Source organism: Cajanus cajan, chromosome 4 (assembly GCF_000230855.2).
Source record: "Cajanus cajan strain Asha chromosome 4, NIPB_CcT2T_4, whole genome shotgun sequence".
In the NCBI taxonomy this organism is placed as follows: Eukaryota; Viridiplantae; Streptophyta; class Magnoliopsida; order Fabales; family Fabaceae; genus Cajanus; species Cajanus cajan.
Genome location: NC_138520.1, coordinates 70522010 through 70542758, shown reverse-complemented (window position 1 = coordinate 70542758; position 20749 = coordinate 70522010). Strand labels below are relative to the sequence as shown.

Below are 20749 nucleotides of genomic sequence, written 5' to 3'. Positions count from 1 at the left end.
GCTCCTAATTTTTTTCTAAATTCCAACAAAAGTGCAGTTTTGATCATAATGATGAATTATATCTATTTTTAAAATCAAATGTTAAAATATTGATTTAGAGCAAAAGTGATAATGATATCCAAGTTTTGTCTGTTTATTTATTTCACACCATGTCGGCATGTTATATATATATTTTTTTGTCTTCACCTGTTACTTACTGAGCCATTTGCGAAAAGAATATATCTTACTCAAACATCACAATAGCTTTTTTTTTTTTTTAGAGAAAAACATCACACTTGCTAGCACATGAAATAAAATAACAACTCAATCCATATAAAAATGCAGATGCAGTCTCCCTGGAAAGTAGGCAAGACATCATACATCTTAACATTGGTCATTTCAAGAAAACTCTAGAAATGAAAAGTGTGTTTGTTTGCCTGTATATAATCTATTGCACATTTTCAAGTTTTATTTTTACATATTATATTGTTGGGTGTAAATTACACTACCAATTAATTAAAACTATGATAGTTATTGTAAAAATTAATAAACTTATTGTTTGAATGGTGATCATGACGTGCTCCTTCAATATGACTGCTATAGTTGTAAAGACAAAATGGTAGTAATAATCACTTGCAGACACTCCAATACTCAAGTCATATGAGCAAGGGCAGATTGACAATAAGCGATCTGAGAGTAAGTCATGCGTGGTACAGAAGGGCCTTTAAATAGCAGGCGGAAGGAGGGAAAATTTGTTATCCTATGTAAGTAGATTGGAGGAGGTGGACTATAGCGGGAAAAGACTAGCAGAGAAACAAAAACAAAATAAAAATAATACACTAGTCAATTTTCCACAGCATGTGTACATTTGTGTCAACAATTATGACTTAGGGAACAAAGACTTGTACAACAAGCACTGCCAAAGAGGCTCAAATCAGATTCAAGTAGCTTTCAAAGTAAAACCAAGGCTCAACAATATTTACATTCTACAACATGTTGTCTGTGAGAGCAGGCAACCTGCGGAAGAAATTGATTGGTGCTCCTGGTGTCTTGCCCCTAAGCTTAGGGTGCCTCATTAGGTAAAATCCACCAAGAATAAACAACATCTGAGGGGGTGTCACATACAACATTATGGCACTCACAAGGCAAAACACCATGAATATGGAAGTTGCACGTGGATCCCTCCAATTCAGAAGTGCATGGACCCTTTCTCCCTGAGTTGCTATCTGTCCTACAACACTTTGAACTTTCCCTGCCAAACTTCTCAACCTATCATACCTCCAACGCACTATGTCTGAACTCTTTGTGGTTGGAAAAGAGTCCATCTCCTCATCAAACTCCTCAGGGTTAGTTATATCTGCACAAGAGAGCTTAGCATCCATGTGAGGAGGGTTTCTAGGCCTGAACCTCCATTTCCACATCCCTATCACAAACATGTATAGGAACATGGTTGGTAGAATGAGTTCTGGGAAACACACAAACATTAAGTAGACAATGTGCACCAGCACTGTCACAAAAGAGTTCTTCCACTTGGCAATTTCTCCAAACCAACTTCCAAAACAAGCTAGGAAGGAAAACACTTCCTTTAGACGGTTGAAGTTCGCCTTGCTGCGCCGCATGCTCCATAGATGAGAGTCTGTGTCAGACATGTACTCAACCACTTCTTTTCTAAGAGGGGGTTCTGTTCTGCCGAGTCTAGATGCTACAATGATCACAGCTTGGACTCTAAGCCTTTCCTGGTCAATAATGCTAAGGGGCTTTGTGTAGTGCATCTTTGGCAAATGGGGTTTGAAGTACATAGCCATCATGTTAGCCATTGAGGTGCATGAGAAACGTACGGCCAAGTGCACCTCACCACTCTTCTTGAGACCAGAGTTTTGCAGTGACAATAATGGATAAGAATGAGTGTAAACACGGCCAGTTTCTAGTGTTGAGATCCTTATCCGAACCTTTCCGATCTTGGAATCTTTGGTACCATTTGAAGAATTGTGAATCTGTGCATTGTCAAACACCCCCAAAGTGAGAACCGTGGCTGTGTCATAAACTTCCCAAGTGTACTGCTCATGGAACTTTGGGTTTAGATTGCCAACAATTGTTCTAGTGCGCACCCATTTGAGGCCATACTTTGCCACACAGTATGCATCTGCTGTTCCTCTTCCATCCCTACTTTTGGTTGGTAACAAATCAGCATTCAAAATGCCAAGTTCCAAGACACCAATTGGCTTCTTCCATAGCTGCTTAGCGGTTGGCCTAAGATCACTACTGTAATAAGTTGACTCATCTAGCACATGGTATCCACCATCAAGAATGAGAGTGACATGGATTCTGCTGAAGAACTTGTCCTTGTCCTTCTCTTTCTTTTTCCCTTGATCCTCCATTGCAGATGACATGGACTTCTCAAGGGGATACCACCTTCCACGGATAGGCCTGTCTTCCACACGCCTTCCGATTGTGCTGATAGGAATAACAACATTGCCAATGGTCTCATCCTTGTTGCCACCAACACGTTCTTCCACTGTGAGGACCAAAGGCTCTTCAAAAGGCTCAGCAGCAACAAACAATAGCTCCTGATCCCAGCGAGGTTGCGCCACCCTTAATGGCTTTGTCTTCATAATCTGGTTGCCAATTTGCACCTTAACATAGGCATCTGGAACTTTAGACTTGTCAGATGAAACCAAGTCCTGCGCCTCTATCACTTTGACGCGCACATACCATAATCTTGGTGACATATAAACTTTTGATCTAATCTGAGAATAGTTAGATATAGTGCTTCCATCAGGGGAAAGTACTGCATCCGAATGCCAAGCATCTTGGAAAGCCTCGTCTGCTTGTGTGCCATACCAAACAGCAAGCATCAACTCCCCTTTTTTTTCTCCATTCTTGTTAACAATCCTATACCACTGAGGAGCCAATGGACTATCAGGTGGAATACGTTCAGGAACTTCATGAAGATCAAATACCACAGTTCCAACAAAATCATCTAATATAGTGTCCTTGTCTTTGACCACAACTTCAAGAGTAAATGATTGCTCATTCTCCTTGGCAAAGGCAAACACCTTGTTCCATTCAGGGTTTTGGTTTTTCTCAAAGTGGTTGGTAGTTCCTTTGAAGTTTCCAACCTTGACCTCCACGTAGGGGTCAAGGCTACCTGTCACATCCATTGATGGAAGGTCTCGTGCCTTTACAACTCTTACAAAAAGGTACTTCATTGGTTCAACAAGGTCATAGCTGCTTGATGGGGCTGCTTTATTCCCACGGATAACCCTTCCACCAACAACTTTGCCCCCTCCTAGAGTAGGGCTAATTTCTTTCACTACGAACTCTTGTGCACCTCCAAATGCTTGAACAACTTTTGGAGGAGCCTGTGAGGATTTCATCTCAAACATCCCAAAGGTTACACCTGGCTTTGCATCTGCTGCAGGCTTAGACTGCTGTTTTTGTTCATTGTTTGGTTTTGCAATGCTATGAAACATGTGCCTTGCCTCAGTTTTCTTTCTAGTCACACTGTTGAGGATTGAGTCTGTAAATGACACTGACGTTGGTGGTGTTTGGTCTTGTGTTAGATTTTCATTTTGGTCTATATTGACAAAGGACTCCACAGCAGGAAGAGGGTTTGAGGCTCTTATAGAAGGGTTATCAGTGACAAAAACCTTCAAACCAATCTCTCCTTTGGAACGCGAGAAAACGTTTTTCTTTTCAAGAGGGTAGTGCAAAAGAGCAGCATCAGAATATGGCACAAATGAGGCTCCAGTGAGCCTGACCTTCCCAAGGAGTACTTTAGAACCATTGGTTTTGTTGTAGTGATAGATATAGGCTTCAAGAGTGAGGCTTGATAACTTGGTTGGATCAGTAATGTTGAAGTAAAAGCTTTCATTCCAAACAGGACTCAGATCTTTATCTTTGGTTGTTGTCCGAAATCTCTGGTCATCAAAGTGAAGTTCCACATAAGTAGTAGATGAGCCTTGACCATCTTTGGACACAAGGTCATGAGCACTCACAACTTCTACTCCTAGCTTAAGGTTGTTCATTGCCAATAAATAACTGCCAGGAAAAATCTGATAGAGAGAAGATATACTGATACCTGAGGTAAAAAAAATAGAAAAAGAAATCAATAAGGTTCAACTTTAAAGATTAACATTGCAATGCATCAAATATAAGAAGTTTCAATAATTGTTATAAATAAATAGAGAGAAATCTATGTTATAGGTCCCTCAATTTTCAGTCAAAGTTGGTCTTAGTCCTATACTTTAAAAAACAACGACTTCGATCCTCATATTTATTACAATTAGTGAATTTAGGAATCTATAACACATTTTACCCATAAATAAATCACAATTGTTAATGCTTACAAATATATATATATATATGTCAGAGGAACAAATTAACAGCCTAGTTTTTATATATGTATGAGAGTGGAATGGATTGATTTTGATCCTGCGTGTTGGTTTAGTGAAACAGGTTAAATGCACACTAGAATCATCAGTCACATCTATGTCAATTAAATGAATATCTGCTAATAGCTAAATATTAGTCTTACATATAATATATCACCTATCAGCAATATTGAATTTTGTGCCTTTATCTTCTTCGTTAAGCATATGCTAGAGATTTCTCTATGCTTTCCCATTAATATAGTCAAAGAAGAATTCTAGCAGAGCTACAGCAATTTCATGAAACATATAAACTTGGCAGAAATAGTCTGTTTGTAAAAGGGAAAAAAAGCAAAAGTTCTATTGGTATTTTTTGAGTTCCCATGATTATATATTCATGTGAATTTGTGAATGATTCGGAGGCTCACTGATAAAGTAAACATGCTATTAATATCATTATTCATTAATGCATATTCCCAATCTCTCGTGGTTTGACTCAATTACATAAAGATGTGAATTTATCAAATTTGAATTTTATTTAGTCTTCTTTTTCTAACTGTAATAATTAGAAAGCCTGTGAAAGCATAAATTACCCCGGTCTATTCCCATCTAAAATTAATATAATTATATATATCTATAACTAAAACAGGAAGAAAAAAAAAGAGTAATGAATTATCATTCAGTTTTCCCAATCATAAATAGGAAGCAAAGATGGAAAGATATAATAAGAAAAGAAGGAAAGGAAAATTGTGGTGGAAAGTAATACTTATTAGAGAACATTAAAAAAGAGGGAAGGTTCTGAAAGTATCAACCAAACAATCCCACAACTGTCTTCTACGTGACCAAAAAGCAAGACAAGAATAAAAAATAACCCTTTTGTTATGTACTTATTGGAGAACATTAAAAGGCATGGACTCCTTGCATATTGACCTCAAAACAAGGGATTGAGACGAGAAGCTTCAGATTACATAAATCAAAAGAAAAACTTTCTGAAGAGAATTAATTAAAGATTCATGAACTCCAAACATGGGAGCTAAACTAGTCCCTTGAGTTATACACTTGCTTCAGCCTTCTAGCTGAAACAAACATACATTAAAATTTTCAAAAATGAAACTAAAACAAAAGTCAAAAGCAGTGATTAGTGAAGCAAAGAAGGAGCTTTTATGAAGAGGCAAAATTTACACGAAACTTTTGCAAAATAAACATCTGTGCCCAATATTTGAAAACACAAAAGGCTTTGTTTGTCTAGTCTGACCAAACATCCCAACTTCGTAGCATCCGAAAATTCAAGCTTTGAAGACTATATAACTACAACCAAACACTACCAAAAGCCCACAAATTTTCCATTATTGGGAGAAATTATTACATGCTCCCAAACCAGCCCATCATGGTCTCAACTAATTTTTACGTAATATATAATCAAGCGTTATTAATTTTTATTATAAACTAATTTTTTTTTGTCATATATCACATCTAAATTGGTTGAGACTAATAACACTGTAATCTGGTACAAGTTGTCCCATACTAGACTCAGTATCCAACTAGAAATCAACAAAATGGTGCACATACCCAGAAGAAAAATAAAACAACCCAAAAAGGAGGAGGCAGAAGAATATTATGAGACTTACCTGGGTGTTTTAATTAAGAGGTGAACAAGAAGAAGAAGAAGAAACAAGTGAAGAAAAAAAAGGAGGATTTTGAGTGGTTGTAAATAACAGAGAGAAGAGACTTAAAAGAGAAGGCAAAGGTTGAGGAAGTGATTTCTGGGATGGTTCTCACGTTATACATAGAAGTCGTTGAAAACGAGTGAAATTGGAATACATGGACGTGCAAATTGAATTTGTCAAGTCTTTTATTTTATTATTTGCTCCGAAAGAGATATAGAGAGAGAGAAAGAGTTATAGTTGGAACTTGGAATTTGTAAGAACGTCGTCCGTTTCAGTTTGTTCTGTTGTTTTAGACAACCTCGGTCTTCGTTTTCAGTTTTACTCTCTCCCTCTCCCCGCGTTACACGTGTCCTTCATGCATTTGAATTATTGTTTCTTATTAACATGTTCTGTTTGAGACTAAATTTCATCATGTTTTTGATAAATTAATGACAAATTTTGTTTTTTAATAATTTAAATTCATTGAGTATTTAATTTATTTATCGATAAAAATTAAAGTAATATTATACATATAACAAAAAATATATATAAATTATTAGTTCAAGTAGTTTCACATTTATATTCCTCATATAAAGACTAAATTTTGATCTCTATGTTGATCATGGAATTGCTAACAAATATATTATTATGGCTCTTTATTGAATAAAAAATAAATCATTATAAATTATTAAAAAAATTATTATAAAATAATTTATTATTTTTGTTTCTAGAGATTTTAAAACAAACATAATCTCATATATATATATATATATATATATATATATATTCACAATCATAAAATTACTATTCTTTTTTTAAAGAAGTGACTAATTTTATGAAAATTTATTCAAAATAGCTTCTATTTTGATTAGATATTATGTTTTTTAATCTTTATTTTGGAAATTTGAAACAAACGTATGAATTTTTTTTAAAATTGATTAATTTTTTTAAGGAAAAAACATAGTAAACGGGCCAATATCTCTTTTAATTAAGTAAGGCCATAGTGTTGAGCGTTGACTCTTACATTGTTGTGTTTGGGGTTTCATGATAAGTTTAAGTTTAATTTTCCGTTCTGTATTTATATTTATAGTTTATATTCGTATAAGAATGACAACGACAATAAGTGTTCTCATTATTTTTATTTAGATTTTTATAACAAGTCTTAGTATGGGCGAAGTTAGCTAGGGTTGAGTAAAGGGTGGTCAAAGAGTAACTAGCAAAGGGTTAACTTGATTATCGAATAAAAAAATCTTATAAAGACTTGTTTTTATTTATCATGCTTGAATTTAATATGCTAGATAATTTATAATAAGTGTTCTACTCAACCAAACTCTTACTGAGACTTTAATATAACTAATCTAAGACTTTTAGGTATTAAAACATTTCAATTAATGTTAAAAGCTTATTATACTTTTGTGTTTAAATTTTTCATTTGGTCAAATTACTTTTTGAGCGATTTAACAACAGATTTTCGCGGAAAATATATTTTTTCTCTATGTGTAAATATATCCTTTTCTCTCATAATATTTTAATTAAATTTAAAGTTTTTGGTCTAAATAAAAATATTAACGAGTGGTTGGTTTAAATAATTCATGTTTAATTTTCCTTATATAAAATATTAGATTCAAATACTACGTATCAAAATCAATCTTGTTGAAAGATTCAACCCCGTCATGTTATGTTTATATAACAGAATTATTTATTGTGAATGATATATATATATATATATATATATATATATATATATATATATATAATTTTCACTAGAATAAAAATGTTAATCATGTTTATAATATATAGTGAGTCACGTTTCCTCCTCTATATATTTAATTATATGGAAAATGATAATAATTTTCTTTCAGACATTAGTTAAGGACAAGAACAATATTTCTTCTTCACAAGTGTTAGTAACACGTTTCTTCATAATTTCTAATACAATCCCACCTTATTTCTAATATAAAAAAAAAAAACTATTAAATTTTTAATTAATGTCCTCAAACTCTGGTTAACAATATTCTTATTATATTTTCCAAAAATATATATGATGACTGGATGTGGTAACAACATGATAAGGTTATAAATATTTAAAGAATCGTCATTGTTTCCATAATCCAAATATACAATTCCATATAATTAATAAACTATAAGGTAGGTATCATATCTTTAAGTCACTCTATTTGAAAAGTCAATGTAATATATCCCAAGTCTTCTAATTTGTCTTGTAGCCAGTAAGACCATAAATCAAAGACATGCCTTTTCCTTCAATAGTCTTTGAATCTAAAGATCGACAAATAAATGCATTCTCATTTACTTCAAGAAATTAAAGATCTTAGAAAACCAATGGACATTTCCTTGAAACTATGAAAAGATCAAGATGGATGTGTCTTTTGTCTTGAAATAATTAAACAAAAATAAAATATATACGATTGCTATTTGCTAGTTGCCTTTCTCTCTAGAGTTTGAGCCTTCTTAACTCTTATTATAATATATATATAGCACCAACCATCCATTGACAAAAATGAAAAACTTAATCAAGTCACTTTCGATTTTATCGGCTTAGCCTCTTCATATTTTCTTGAGTATCTTTCATGTTTTATAAAATAGTTATGTGTGAACTATATATTATACTCATGTAACATGAAATTTACAAGATTTATAATTAGTGAGTAGTTTGATAATAATTTCAGATAATCTTAAAAAATAATCGGTAATTATTAAGATAGTTCTATTATTTTAAAATATAATTTTAAATCTAATTTAAATTTACAAAATTAACTTAAAAAAAGAGAATTATTTTGTATTTATATATATTATTTTAGTATTATACCTAGCTGATATAAGATTTCTAACAAAATTTGACATAGTGGTGAAGATTATGATAAATACATGAAGATTTATTGATTTAAGTTGACTTGGTTGTAACCTACTTAAAAAAAAAAAAAAAAAAACTGCATGTATATGTCATTATCATTGGTCAATGGCAACTACGACTTAAAATTTGAGAATGCGTACTCTATCGATCTGTTTCGATATATAATCTCAGTTGTTTTCCTCCATGAGTACATAAAATAGTACGAAAACTTGATAAAATAAAAGAAAATTATTAACTCAAATGATTGTTGCAATTTGTTATAGAAAAATATAAATTTTGAGTGAGCAGAAAACATATCACGAAAGCGAGTTGTGTGCGAGTTTCAATTAATTAATCAATGGAAAGAATTAACAATTTGGTAAAAATATGCAATTCTTGTGAAAATGATATCCACAAGAAAAATGAATTTGAAATTTGACTTATTATAGGCATAACAACTAACAAGTTTATATAAAATTGATAAATTGTTCAATATATTTATTTTCAAAAACATTGCCCCAAAGCTCTACCTCTGTTAGATTGGCTACATGTATATATAATAATGTTATTTTACAACAAAAAAAATGATAAAATATTTCCCATTTATCTAAATTACCATTCTTCCATAGCTTATTTTTCCTCACCCTCATTTTCACCATAAGGTGAAGCCATTGTACATGGAGGTGTATCACTTGGAGACTTGACCATGGACTCAACCATATACTCCCTCCATATACCATTCAAGGGACAGGCAAAATTCTCAGAACAAATCTCAACAGCTCCTGCAGGTATGGTTGGTTCAAATCTCAGAAGCCTTGCATATTCATTCAGTAAATGAAACATGTAATCATACACAAACTTCATTTTTAGGTTCTCTTCAATGAAGCTTGTCCCTGCTTTTCCAATTGCTTCTGCCTGGTAAAATACATTGGCATAAAACGAGAAATTATTAAATAGTCTTAAATTATAAAATGTTCATGTTGTTGTCCAATCTCTCTGTCATGTATTAAGTTTTTCAAATTACATGAAAAAATTAACAGTATTTGATTAGATATAAATTGAAATCAGTCAACACCAGAATAACATTCTATATTTACTTTTAATGTAAACCTTGGTTGTTACACGAATTTTTAAAATAAAATTTTAATTCTGATGAATAAACTAAAAGCACCAAAAAAAATTGTATGTAAATTTTGTTTGTCTATTTACCTTGTCTGGATTGGCATTACCCCAGTCAACAGCATACTTAATATCATTGCACATGCTTTGGTTGGTGTTGCTGATGGGCCAATAGTGCTTCCTAGGTACCAAGCTTCTTGTAAAGAAATCATAAAATATAGGCTCTATGAACAAGGTCATGGAGTCACAAGCTAATATATACTTTTCACTCACAGACCATGCTACTCCTTCCACATAAATCTTGTACCTTCATTTCAAAAGTCACACAAATCAAATCTACTAAATAACACATCATAACAGTAAGTTGTAGAAACTTAAGAAAGGGCATCAAAATTTTGTTAGATAATTAATCTCATAGATTGACGTAGTGATTAGATATTTTGCGATCAGATATTTAATAAAGAATCTCTAATTTAATCTTTATCATATGCAAAAATTCTTAAGTCAATAATATTCATAGTTTCACAAATTTGATTGGTCTCACGCCTATTCATCTAGCAAATACCAGTAGTAGGACCAAAAGAAAAATTATTAGATAGTTAATTACCTGTGGACACATTGGTGTTCTAGCTTTGTGTTCTTGAACCCTCTTTCAATCTCCTTATCCCAGCTCTAAAAACAAACGATTCATTATATTTATATGTTTGTCGAAGGTTTTCACATACTATATGGTAATATTTTCATTTGGCATTACATATTTACCAGAGGATATATGTGAGCATACGAGTGATGTTGGTCTGAAGCGTTGCACTTGGTGAGATCATACCTTTTGTAGGACACCATTGTGTTGCCCTTCCAAAAAGCATAGGGTAACCTATCCTTCCATTTGATCTTCTTGTTGCCTTCTTCTATGCTCTGCAGCAATGCCTCCCATGGTCTTATTGCAAGCTCAGCCCTTGAAATCAAAGGGAAAAATATAATGCATAAGAATTGAGAATATGAAAAAGAAAATGTCAAATATATAAGAGAAGAACACAACTTGATTTATGAAAAAATGATGGGGTCTCTCCCAAAGAAAGTTAACAAGAATGAAATCGGACAAGTCCTTGAAACAAAATCAGATAAACACTGAAATTTTTTTATCAGAAAAGTAATGATAAATGGACACTTGGATAGTGCATGTATATAATTCACCACAAATTATTACATATGATGCGAGAGTATCATGAGATCACACTCTCGACAAATGTCTACATGTACATGACTTGTAATTGAATATATTCACGTTATGAGAAAAAGTTAACAAGATTTTATATTCACATAAAAATTTATCAAAACCATACTGGTATGAGATTACGTAATAATTTTTCCTAATTGACATTTTTTCATTTTAGTTTGTCTCTTTTCTTATCTATCATGAATATTTTTGTTAGAAAAATTAACTTTCGAAAATCCTAACAATAATATCAACTGAAACCACAAGAAATTAATTAAATGTAGAAACTTTACCAACCCCAGAAGCTCCAATCAGGAAAGACAATGTCATAAGCATTTTTCTGGCCACAATAATGAAAAATAGGTGGTGGTGGTGATTCTTGGAAATTTTGTTTCTCCACCACAGTTCTATCCCCGGTCTCAAACAACAGCTCCAAATCAGGTATATTTCCAGGGTACAACCTTAGAAGTTGTAGAATTCCCCATATTGTGAACACATCCCTAGTCTGATAAGAATATGCATACTTTTCTGCATAAGCTTTTCCTTGTATTATCACAAGCCTAAAGTGTGAAACATTTTGCCCCCTCTCCACCATCTCCCTAGTGATTCCTGTTCTCTTCCATGGTTTTAGATCTTCATGGATCCATTTGAAGTACTCTGGACATGTTGATTCTGTTGATGAGTCTTGATATTGCTCAAACCTTGTAGGGTAATAATCCTTTGGACAGGTTAATGTCATGTTTCCATTGAAGCAGTTCAAAGGGAATTGAGTTTGTTTCCTTCTGAAGGTTGTGATTGTTTTTTTGGAAAAATTATTGGTGCTTGTTGCTTTGAACTGGAAGACAATAAATAAAACAATTGTGATCACTGCTAGACGAGATACTGTTGAGTGCATAAGAAATGTTATATGATGAAGTGTATTGATATGTAGCTGAACAATTTTATGTGTTTCTATGATATGAAATTGAAAAAATGATACTATCTGTTGTTGGATCTCTCAGAAGAGATAGAATCATACAACAACAGAAGGTGTACTCATTGATATATGTTTCTAGCTTATTGTTTACTATATTTCCAAAATCATCAAAATAGTTATCATGGAATTATATTGTACATGTTAAGCTAGTAAAATTTTTCATTTATTTTCTTTACTAATTTAATTAATTATAATTGTTTGTATTAGTGAGTAAAGTTCTTTTATATTTATGTTTATTTATTTTTGTGGATAAAGTCTTGTTAAGTATTTGATTTTGAACAAATCTACATACTTAATAATAATAGATATATGTGTGTTAGTGACAATATATAAAGATGATAGATGATGTATGATTTTCATTTTTTATGTATTTTTCTTATATATGAATAAAAAATTATTCGGTAAGAGTTTGTTCTGTTCTCTCAATTTTATCTTCTTTATTTAATGATTTTTACGTCTCTGTAATTGCTTTATATTTTATCATTCAAAATTATGTGTTTTCTACCTTATATATCTCGTTGAGAGTTAGAATTTTATTTTAAGTTTTCACATGAGTTTAGTCAGATTAAAAATTTTAGGCAGAAATAGCATTTCTGGAATTATGATTGGTTAAGGCAGATCATTTTGGACGTTTAATTATATATTCAAGACTTGATTTTATTTGATTTTTAGATGATAGAAACTTTAACATGTATCTTGCTAGCAAATTACCAACCATTATGTTATACTTTTATTTTATTATTATATTTGAAATTTTAAATTGTTTCCATTTAATTTATACTAAGATTTGATTGAAAATTTCGTCTTTTTTTCATATAGATGACTAATTTGAAATTGATATTGTTCCTACCGTAAGTCCGAGTCAGCGTACCCGAGATATTGTCCGTTTTGGTACTCATTGGATCGTCACGGTTTTTTCCTTTAAAAGGCGCCTCAGCGGGTGATGAGCCTAAATTATACTTGTTTTTATACAAAATTTAATGATCAAATTCTTCCATTCTTTGTATCATTGCATTTTAATTGTTCTCATTTTGGTTTCGTTTGTATATGCAGGTATTCAAGTAGAGAATTGAGAAAAAAAAGGGTTAAAGGAGTGGAAAATCAAAAGAATTAAGGAGCAGAGAAGAGGCTCTGCGCCGGGCTCAATATAACCTGCGCTGGGCGTGACAAAAACAGAGTATTTCATCTCTGCCAGGAATTAAGCCGGGCGCAAAAGGAATTAAGCCGGGCGCATTAAGCCGGGCGCAAAAGGAATTGCGCCGGGCTTGTGTTGAGACAGAGAGTGCTTGACTTCTCTGGAAGAACTTGCGCCGGGCGCGAAGAATTGTGCGCTGGGCGCGGAACCCTAATCTGATCTCCCAGGCTCGTATTTGAAGCCATTTTCGGGGTTCTTTTCCCTCATTCACACATTGGGCGCCTCCAGGAGCTGCGGAAGGGATTCCCAGGGCTTGGGATCGTCCGTGTGCGGATCTTTCCTTCGGTTCTTCACTTCCTCTTCCATCTCTATTTTGTATTTGCCCTCTTTGTTGAGTGGTTTCACCCATTTTGTGGGGTTAGATGTAACCAACGTACTCTATTGTAATCTTTACGGTTTTAATGATATATATACATGTTGTTTTATTCGTTGTTGTGTTTGTTTCTATTCTTAATGCTTGCTTTGGATTTAATCTCATTGCATGATATAGGTTCCATTGGGTATTGGAAAATAACCCTTGAAACTAGCTCTGAAACAAATGCCTAGTGGGAAATGTATCTAGGAATGGAGCTTAGCCCATTAGTAGTCTTAAACCCTAGCCCGTAATGCGGATGTAGATATTGGGTACTCAAGGGATTGATATTCAATATCCACATCTAGGCTCTTGCTCTAAGGGATTAGGTTTGAGTAAACTTATGGGTTGACTAAGCAATGAATTCAACAAGAGATTAAGGATACATTAGTGTTACGTTCGGTGAAATCTGACCCCCACAACCTCACAATACCACAATACCATTCCTTACCTTTTCCACTCACAAAACAATATTTATTTACAGCTTTCATTCCAATAGTCACAACTTTGCATTCACTGCACAAACTATGAAATTGGAATTATTCTTTAGTCACGAATAGTCAATAAATGCTTATATTACCTTCTAATCCCTGTGGATACGATATTTTTACTACTTGAACGGCCGGTATACTTGCCGTGTTTGAGACCGTTGATAGAATTAAACTAAATTTCAATTATAACAAAAGTACTTCAACGGAAATCTCAACAGCGGGTTAAGGAGAAGGGTGTTTAGGGCATCTCCAATGGAAGCAACTCATTTGAGTTGCTTCATGCATTGAAAAATGAAAAAAGTGGTCCCGAGTATGTCATGTCAATATTAAGCAACTCAAACACAAATTTACTTTAATGGTAAGAAATTTTAAGAAATTCAACTTTTAGAATTTTTTTTCTAATCATTTATGAACCAATTTTAAATTTTTATTAAAAAGGGTAATTGCACTACAATGAAATAAAATAAATTACGAGAAAAAATACACAATAAGTAGATATTAAAAGTAAAATAAAATAATAATAAATACATAGATATTATACGAAATTAATTTTCATTATTATCATTTTTGAAACGTTTCCAAATATATTCGATAAGATTTGCTTGAAATCTGGTAAAAAACGGTTGCTTGAAAAAGCAACTCCTCTCTCTTCTTCAAGCAACTCATGTTGCCACGTCAGAGTGCTCCAATAGTAAGAAACCGGGGCTTGAGTTGCTTCATGGGACAAGCAACTCCCATTGGAGTTGCTCTTATAAACTACCCTTAACCTCGACACCTAAGCAATATGGGACTTTTAGACATACCGGAACAGATATTAATTTCAAACAATAAATGTTTAATGTGTTAAAAAATGATATTTTTTTCTTCTAATACATCATAATCCTATGAGTTTAATTTTGACAATAGTGACTGGATATTCACATTGTGAATTAATTAGAAAATATAATACTAAATTATATTTTAATCTTTTATTTTATTTTTAAAATTTATTTTGATTCTTTATTTTTTAAAAATATTCATTTTAATTCTTTATCTTTTAAATTTATCAATTTGACCCTTTTGAAATAATGATTATTTTTAATTTTAAAATATAATTCTAATTTTTTTTTTACTAATTCAAGATTTAAAATTTGTTTTATTAGATTCAATTATATGAAAATGATTGAACGCAACTAAAGTTCATAAGCCCAAAAATTAGTTGAGAAATTTTAAAATCCTAGCTTCATATTATTTTCTACTTGCTAGTGAGATATATTTATTATATAATTTTCATTATGATTATACCAATTGAATTTCATAATTTTTATGTAAGTAAATAAAATGTTATAAGTTTTACGCTTTGAAAGAATAAAAATATCATGGTACAAAATTAAAAATAATCCTTTATAAAAGGGTGAAATTGATCCAAATATAAAAAATAATAGGTTAAAATAAATATTTTTGACAAATAAAGGATCAAAATGAATTTAACTAAAAATATAAAATATTAAAATTAGAATTTAACCAAAATATTATAAATAATTTTAAAATAATTAATACAAAAATTGTTAATACATATAAATTTATGATTAAGTGATAATGTAAAAAATTACATTACTAAAATATTCTAGTTAAATTCATTTTGTAACTATATAAAGAAATAAATCATGAGATGAAAGATATGAAAACTATTTCTAAATATTACTAAATTATTTTCTTATATTTTAACATTATTATTAATATGTCATATAGGAAGATTGAAAACGTTTGAGTGAAATTCAAGAAAAACTTAATTTGAATGTCATTTATGAAAATAATAAATAAAACATCTTGGTATTACTTTCATTATTGTATATAAGACTTTTTTGCTAAAATTTTTTTACTAGTCTTATTTCAAATTGTATTTATATTAATTATTTTTTACCAAAAAACTCTTAATCATTTTACAATTCTTTACTCCTTCTTTGTAAGTGTCAAAATTTTGAAGGAAAAAAAAAAAACTACTTATGTGTGATTTTCAAATTTAAAGATAATATTAATTATTTTCGGTCAATTCTACATGATTTTTATCAATTTTTAATTACAAATCTATCATGAAAGTGGAATGGAAAAATAATCGATATGGTAACGCATAAAAATCTTAAAAGACACTTGGGAATAAATAACGTTAAAATAGAAAACTTCCTAAATATTTTAACTTGAACGAGAAAAATTATTACATTATTTTTGGTAATGCATAAAAATCTTAAAAGACAATTAGAAAAGAAAAAATAATAATAAATATTGTAAATTGTTTCTTCTTATCTGTGATCACTATTATCTTTTTCCAAACGTTAACTAATCAGGTGGGAATAAATGATATGATTAGTCTAAATAATTTTAAGGATAAAACTTTAAAATTAATTATCAATAAAAAAATCACTTAATTATTAATTAATTTTATTTTTTAATGAAAAAATTATATTAGAGCAAGACACACTATACCAGAAAGAAAGGACTTTTACTGACATTCAATATTATTTTTAGTGATAATAAAAATAATTACAAAATATTTTATTAATATTTTTACATTAATCATTGTATGCAATATTAGTAAACATTTACAGATAATTATTCTGCATTAGTAAGGATTTCATATTGGACAAAACAAATATATAAATTTTTATGACATCTTTTAATGGCATTTATAATGACATATTAGTTTTTAAATGTTTAACATATTATTTATTGACTTTTTAATATTGTTACTAAAAGTTTAAGAAAATATTCTTAAATTTTATGTTCTCAAATTATATATTTTTTAATTATTTCTATCTTTATTTGATGTGAGATTTGAATTTTTTCTAATAAATCTCCATCTTGCATTCAATATTATTGAATTTGATACATGAATAAATGATAGGTGACCTTTTTTAATGATCTAAGATAGGCAAAATTTAGGTTTTTTTCAATACACCCCTTCACGTCCAAAATTATTAGATGTGGTACATGTATTAATAATGAGTTACCTTTTTTAGTATGGATCTAGGTTAATTTTGATACCATCTTACAATAGTGAGTTATAGGTCTAATTCAACCTTACAAAATTGGGTTGTAAGGTGATGATTTCTTTCCACTTAAATACTCTTTATCTGTTTTATCTCTATTCGATGTAAGACTTAGATTTTTTTCAATAAAATGAATTAAAAGTTACCTTACTTTTTTACTAGCTATTTTCAATAATTACTATTTTTAATGATTATTATTTATTAATCATTAATACTTATATTAGATAATAAAATAGACATAATTAATTTATTATTATTTAATAATTATCACTATTAATAAATTTTGGTATAGTGACACAATCTCATAAAAGGTTAAAACCAACCACTAATTAAATTATTAATTAATTTAATATTAATAATTAAGTTAATTATTTTAAATTTATAAGGACATAACTTATGAAAGGGTGTATTGAATTAATATTTCAAAGAATATATACATACGTATATATATACATTACTTTTTTTCTTTCTCATTTATCTCTTAGAATTTATTAATATTTGATTTTTAATTATTAAATATTATAAATTTGAATTACTAAATATTATTTATTTTTAAATCATTAAAATTTAACTAATGTTTATTTCAAATAAAATTTAATATTGAAATATCAAACTTTTAAACATAAATTAATAAATATTTGTATATATGATGAAATTAAGTGTTTTAAATTTAAAATTTTTGAATTAAATTATTTAATTAAAATAATTAAAAATTCAAGCATCTCAAATTTTAAATTTTCAAATCTAAATATAACATGTGAGAAATTTTTTGGTTATTTATAAAATTTGTATGTGAAATGCATCTTTGAAAGAGATGAAAATATAACTTTAAGTGTGAGAGTTAAAGTTTTAATATTTAATTTATATGTAATATCAACTTAAATATAATTAATTTAATATGTGTATTTATTTATGTTGTCAAAACTGGATCAAATTGATCACCTTAACCGGTCAATTTACCTGTCAGAAAGAATCATAAAATTTGAATGTGAAAAAACTAATAAAAAATTGGATGAACTAACCCAAAAAAAAAACTAGTGAAAATTAATCCGGATTGAATTGAATTTTCTAAAAAAAATATATTTTTTAAAATTACTTAAATATTTTTTTACGATAAATAAATAAATAAACAAATATAATAAAAATTATAAATTAGAATAAAATATGTTATTTAATATTTCTAATAATTTTATTTTAAAGATATAATTTTTTCATTTATATTAATTTATATTTTTTTATATCATGATATATTATATTTCATATTATATTAATTTGAAAATTTCTACTCTAAATATAAAATTGAGTATATATATTGTTATATTTTATTAAAATTATAAAATTTAAATATTATATTTAGACTTTTGTATGCACTCCAAAAAAATAAAAAAATATATAAAATAATATTTTATTTTAATTTTAGTATTATAAAATCATGATATTATGTTTATATAATATTATTTATGTATTATTTAAATATTTATTATTTTATTAATACTGATTTGATCACAATTATATCATTGAACCTTAAATAATGTCTTAATAGAATTATTTCACTCAATAACCTATATTTTATATCAAATTTTAACAATTCAATGGTTGAATGAAGAATTTTTATTAATAGATAAAATCTATAAATTTAAAAAAAAAACTTGAAAATTATTTAATACTTCATGACATAAATTTAAATTAACAAATATTATAAAAATATATTATATTTAATTTAAATTAATGTAACGAAATATCAAATAATTTTCAAAATTTTATAAAATCTTGTAAATTTAATGTACTCATTAAATTTTTTTAATTGAATTATTAAATTATTAAAATTCATGATACACCATAAATAATTGAATTAAATAACTGTAAAAAAAAAAAAAAAAAAAAAAAACGGATATGCCCTATCATTCCACATTCACAATGTTCTAAAATGTTTTATAACATCTCAATTCAAAAGACCTTATAAGATGTAAGAGTGTGTGGAATGAATTATACAATTTTTCACTCCCAACTATGATAACATTGGTTGTGTGATTGGGATATATAAGTGGCAGTGCCCATAAAGAGTTTAAAATTTTTGTTTTTATTTTTTCTTCTGGGAGAAATCAGCTTCTCTGTTTGGGTAATTATTAATTACTCTTTTTTTTTTATCTCTCTTATTTTCCATCTCTTGTCACAATGTCTCTCTTTGATTCACCCTATTTGGACTCCCCCATTATCCACTCTGTTTACATTTTGAACAACACTGTTTTTCTATAAATAAATAAAAAATAAATAGGAAGCAAAATACAACAGAGAGAATCAGTTATAAGAAACTAAAAGGCACACTAAGCATCAAAAACAAAATTAAACATTCAAACCATTAAAAAGAAGAAGAAAAAAAGTAGAAAAATTAGAATCATATTTAAAATAATTAGACCCATTACAAGACTAACCCGATAGATGTAGGTGCTCCAATTCATCATAATGACAAAATATATGAAGAATATTGTGGCTGACAAAACCCATCTACTCTCCATGCTCTATGATTCATAAAACCTTAAAGCAAAAAACTTGACAAGTCACTAATGGAGTTCCACCATTCTGGTCTAAAAGAGAGTTAGTTTAGTATATATAGTGTATAATTAATATTAATATTCACTTTCCACGGGAATATAAATGCCCATAAAAAAAATTGGTTTTTTTGGATTAAATATTAATTTGGTGGAAATTAAATAAGGGAAATAGTTTTGGTTTTCTTGACCCTATGAAGTTCATATTAAATGGATGTGTAGGGTGGTTCATATCAGCGGCCCCAAACCGCGTTCAGCAAAACGTGATTTTCTCATGGTCAATGATACCTTTTCGTGCATGTTTGCTTTACCGTTTAAAATAGGTTAATTTACATTGAACTCAATCCATTCATACTCATATTTTTCTGTTTGAGTGAACTGGAATGTGTGTGAATGAGTAATCAAACATACACTTCGTGGTTACCTTAATTTTTAGTTTCATTTTTTTTTAAATTAAAAATAATTTTAGTTTATAATTAGTGGATGTGTATAAGTTTTATATATGCCATTAAAGAAAAATGGTAATTATTGAGCCATTGTTTTATAATTTTTATTGTTTTAATATTTATGAAAGTTTTTTTAATAATTATTAAGAGTAAAATAAGTTAAAAAAAGTGTAAATCCTTAATAAGACAATCCCTTTTATTATTAGTGTGTATATATATATAATCTTATTATTAATGTATTTATAATTTTTTTATTGATTAAAAAATAGTTGACTAAATTATCTTCTAATTTAGGTCAATTTTTTTTTTTGGAAAAAAATTGTTTTAACGTTAAGAACTTTATATAATAAAATAAGATTTTATAATTAATTGTAATTAATTTATAAATAAAATATTATTACTAATGTATTTATAATATTTTTATGGGGTAAAAACTAGTTGACAAAATTATCTTTTAATTTGGATGACTTTTTTTTTTTTTTAGAGAAAAAGATGTTTCAACGTTACATAATAAGATTTACGATCTTAATATC

At 29.2% G+C, this 20749-nt stretch overlaps 2 protein-coding genes across 3 annotated transcripts; both read right to left on the bottom strand.

Annotated features, from left to right (window-relative positions):
• Nucleotides 1-790: 790 nt before the first annotated feature.
• LOC109802545 (multiple C2 domain and transmembrane region protein 5) lies at nucleotides 791-6149 on the bottom strand. Of its 2 annotated transcripts, none has more exons than XM_029272200.2 (2): nucleotides 6129-6149; nucleotides 791-4060 (listed from the first exon to the last, which is right to left on the bottom strand). In XM_029272200.2, exon 2 carries the CDS (start codon nucleotides 4005-4007, stop codon nucleotides 966-968), a length of 3042 nt encoding a protein of 1013 aa, XP_029128033.1. In that variant the 5' UTR covers nucleotides 4008-4060; nucleotides 6129-6149; the 3' UTR covers nucleotides 791-965. The 2 variants fall into 2 exon arrangements, with proteins under 2 accessions (XP_029128033.1, XP_020219536.1); XM_020363947.2 differs by lacking the exon at nucleotides 6129-6149 and adding an exon at nucleotides 5978-6122.
• A 2949-nt stretch (nucleotides 6150-9098) lies between these two features.
• Nucleotides 9099-15306, bottom strand: LOC109802546 (uncharacterized). The gene is made up of 5 exons (XM_020363948.3): nucleotides 11475-15306; nucleotides 10728-10920; nucleotides 10573-10637; nucleotides 10056-10272; nucleotides 9099-9761 (listed from the first exon to the last, which is right to left on the bottom strand). The coding sequence occupies exons 1-5, from the start codon at nucleotides 12074-12076 to the stop codon at nucleotides 9477-9479; spliced, it is 1362 nt and encodes a 453-aa protein (XP_020219537.3). The 5' UTR covers nucleotides 12077-15306; the 3' UTR covers nucleotides 9099-9476.
• Nucleotides 15307-20749: the final 5443 nt, after the last annotated feature.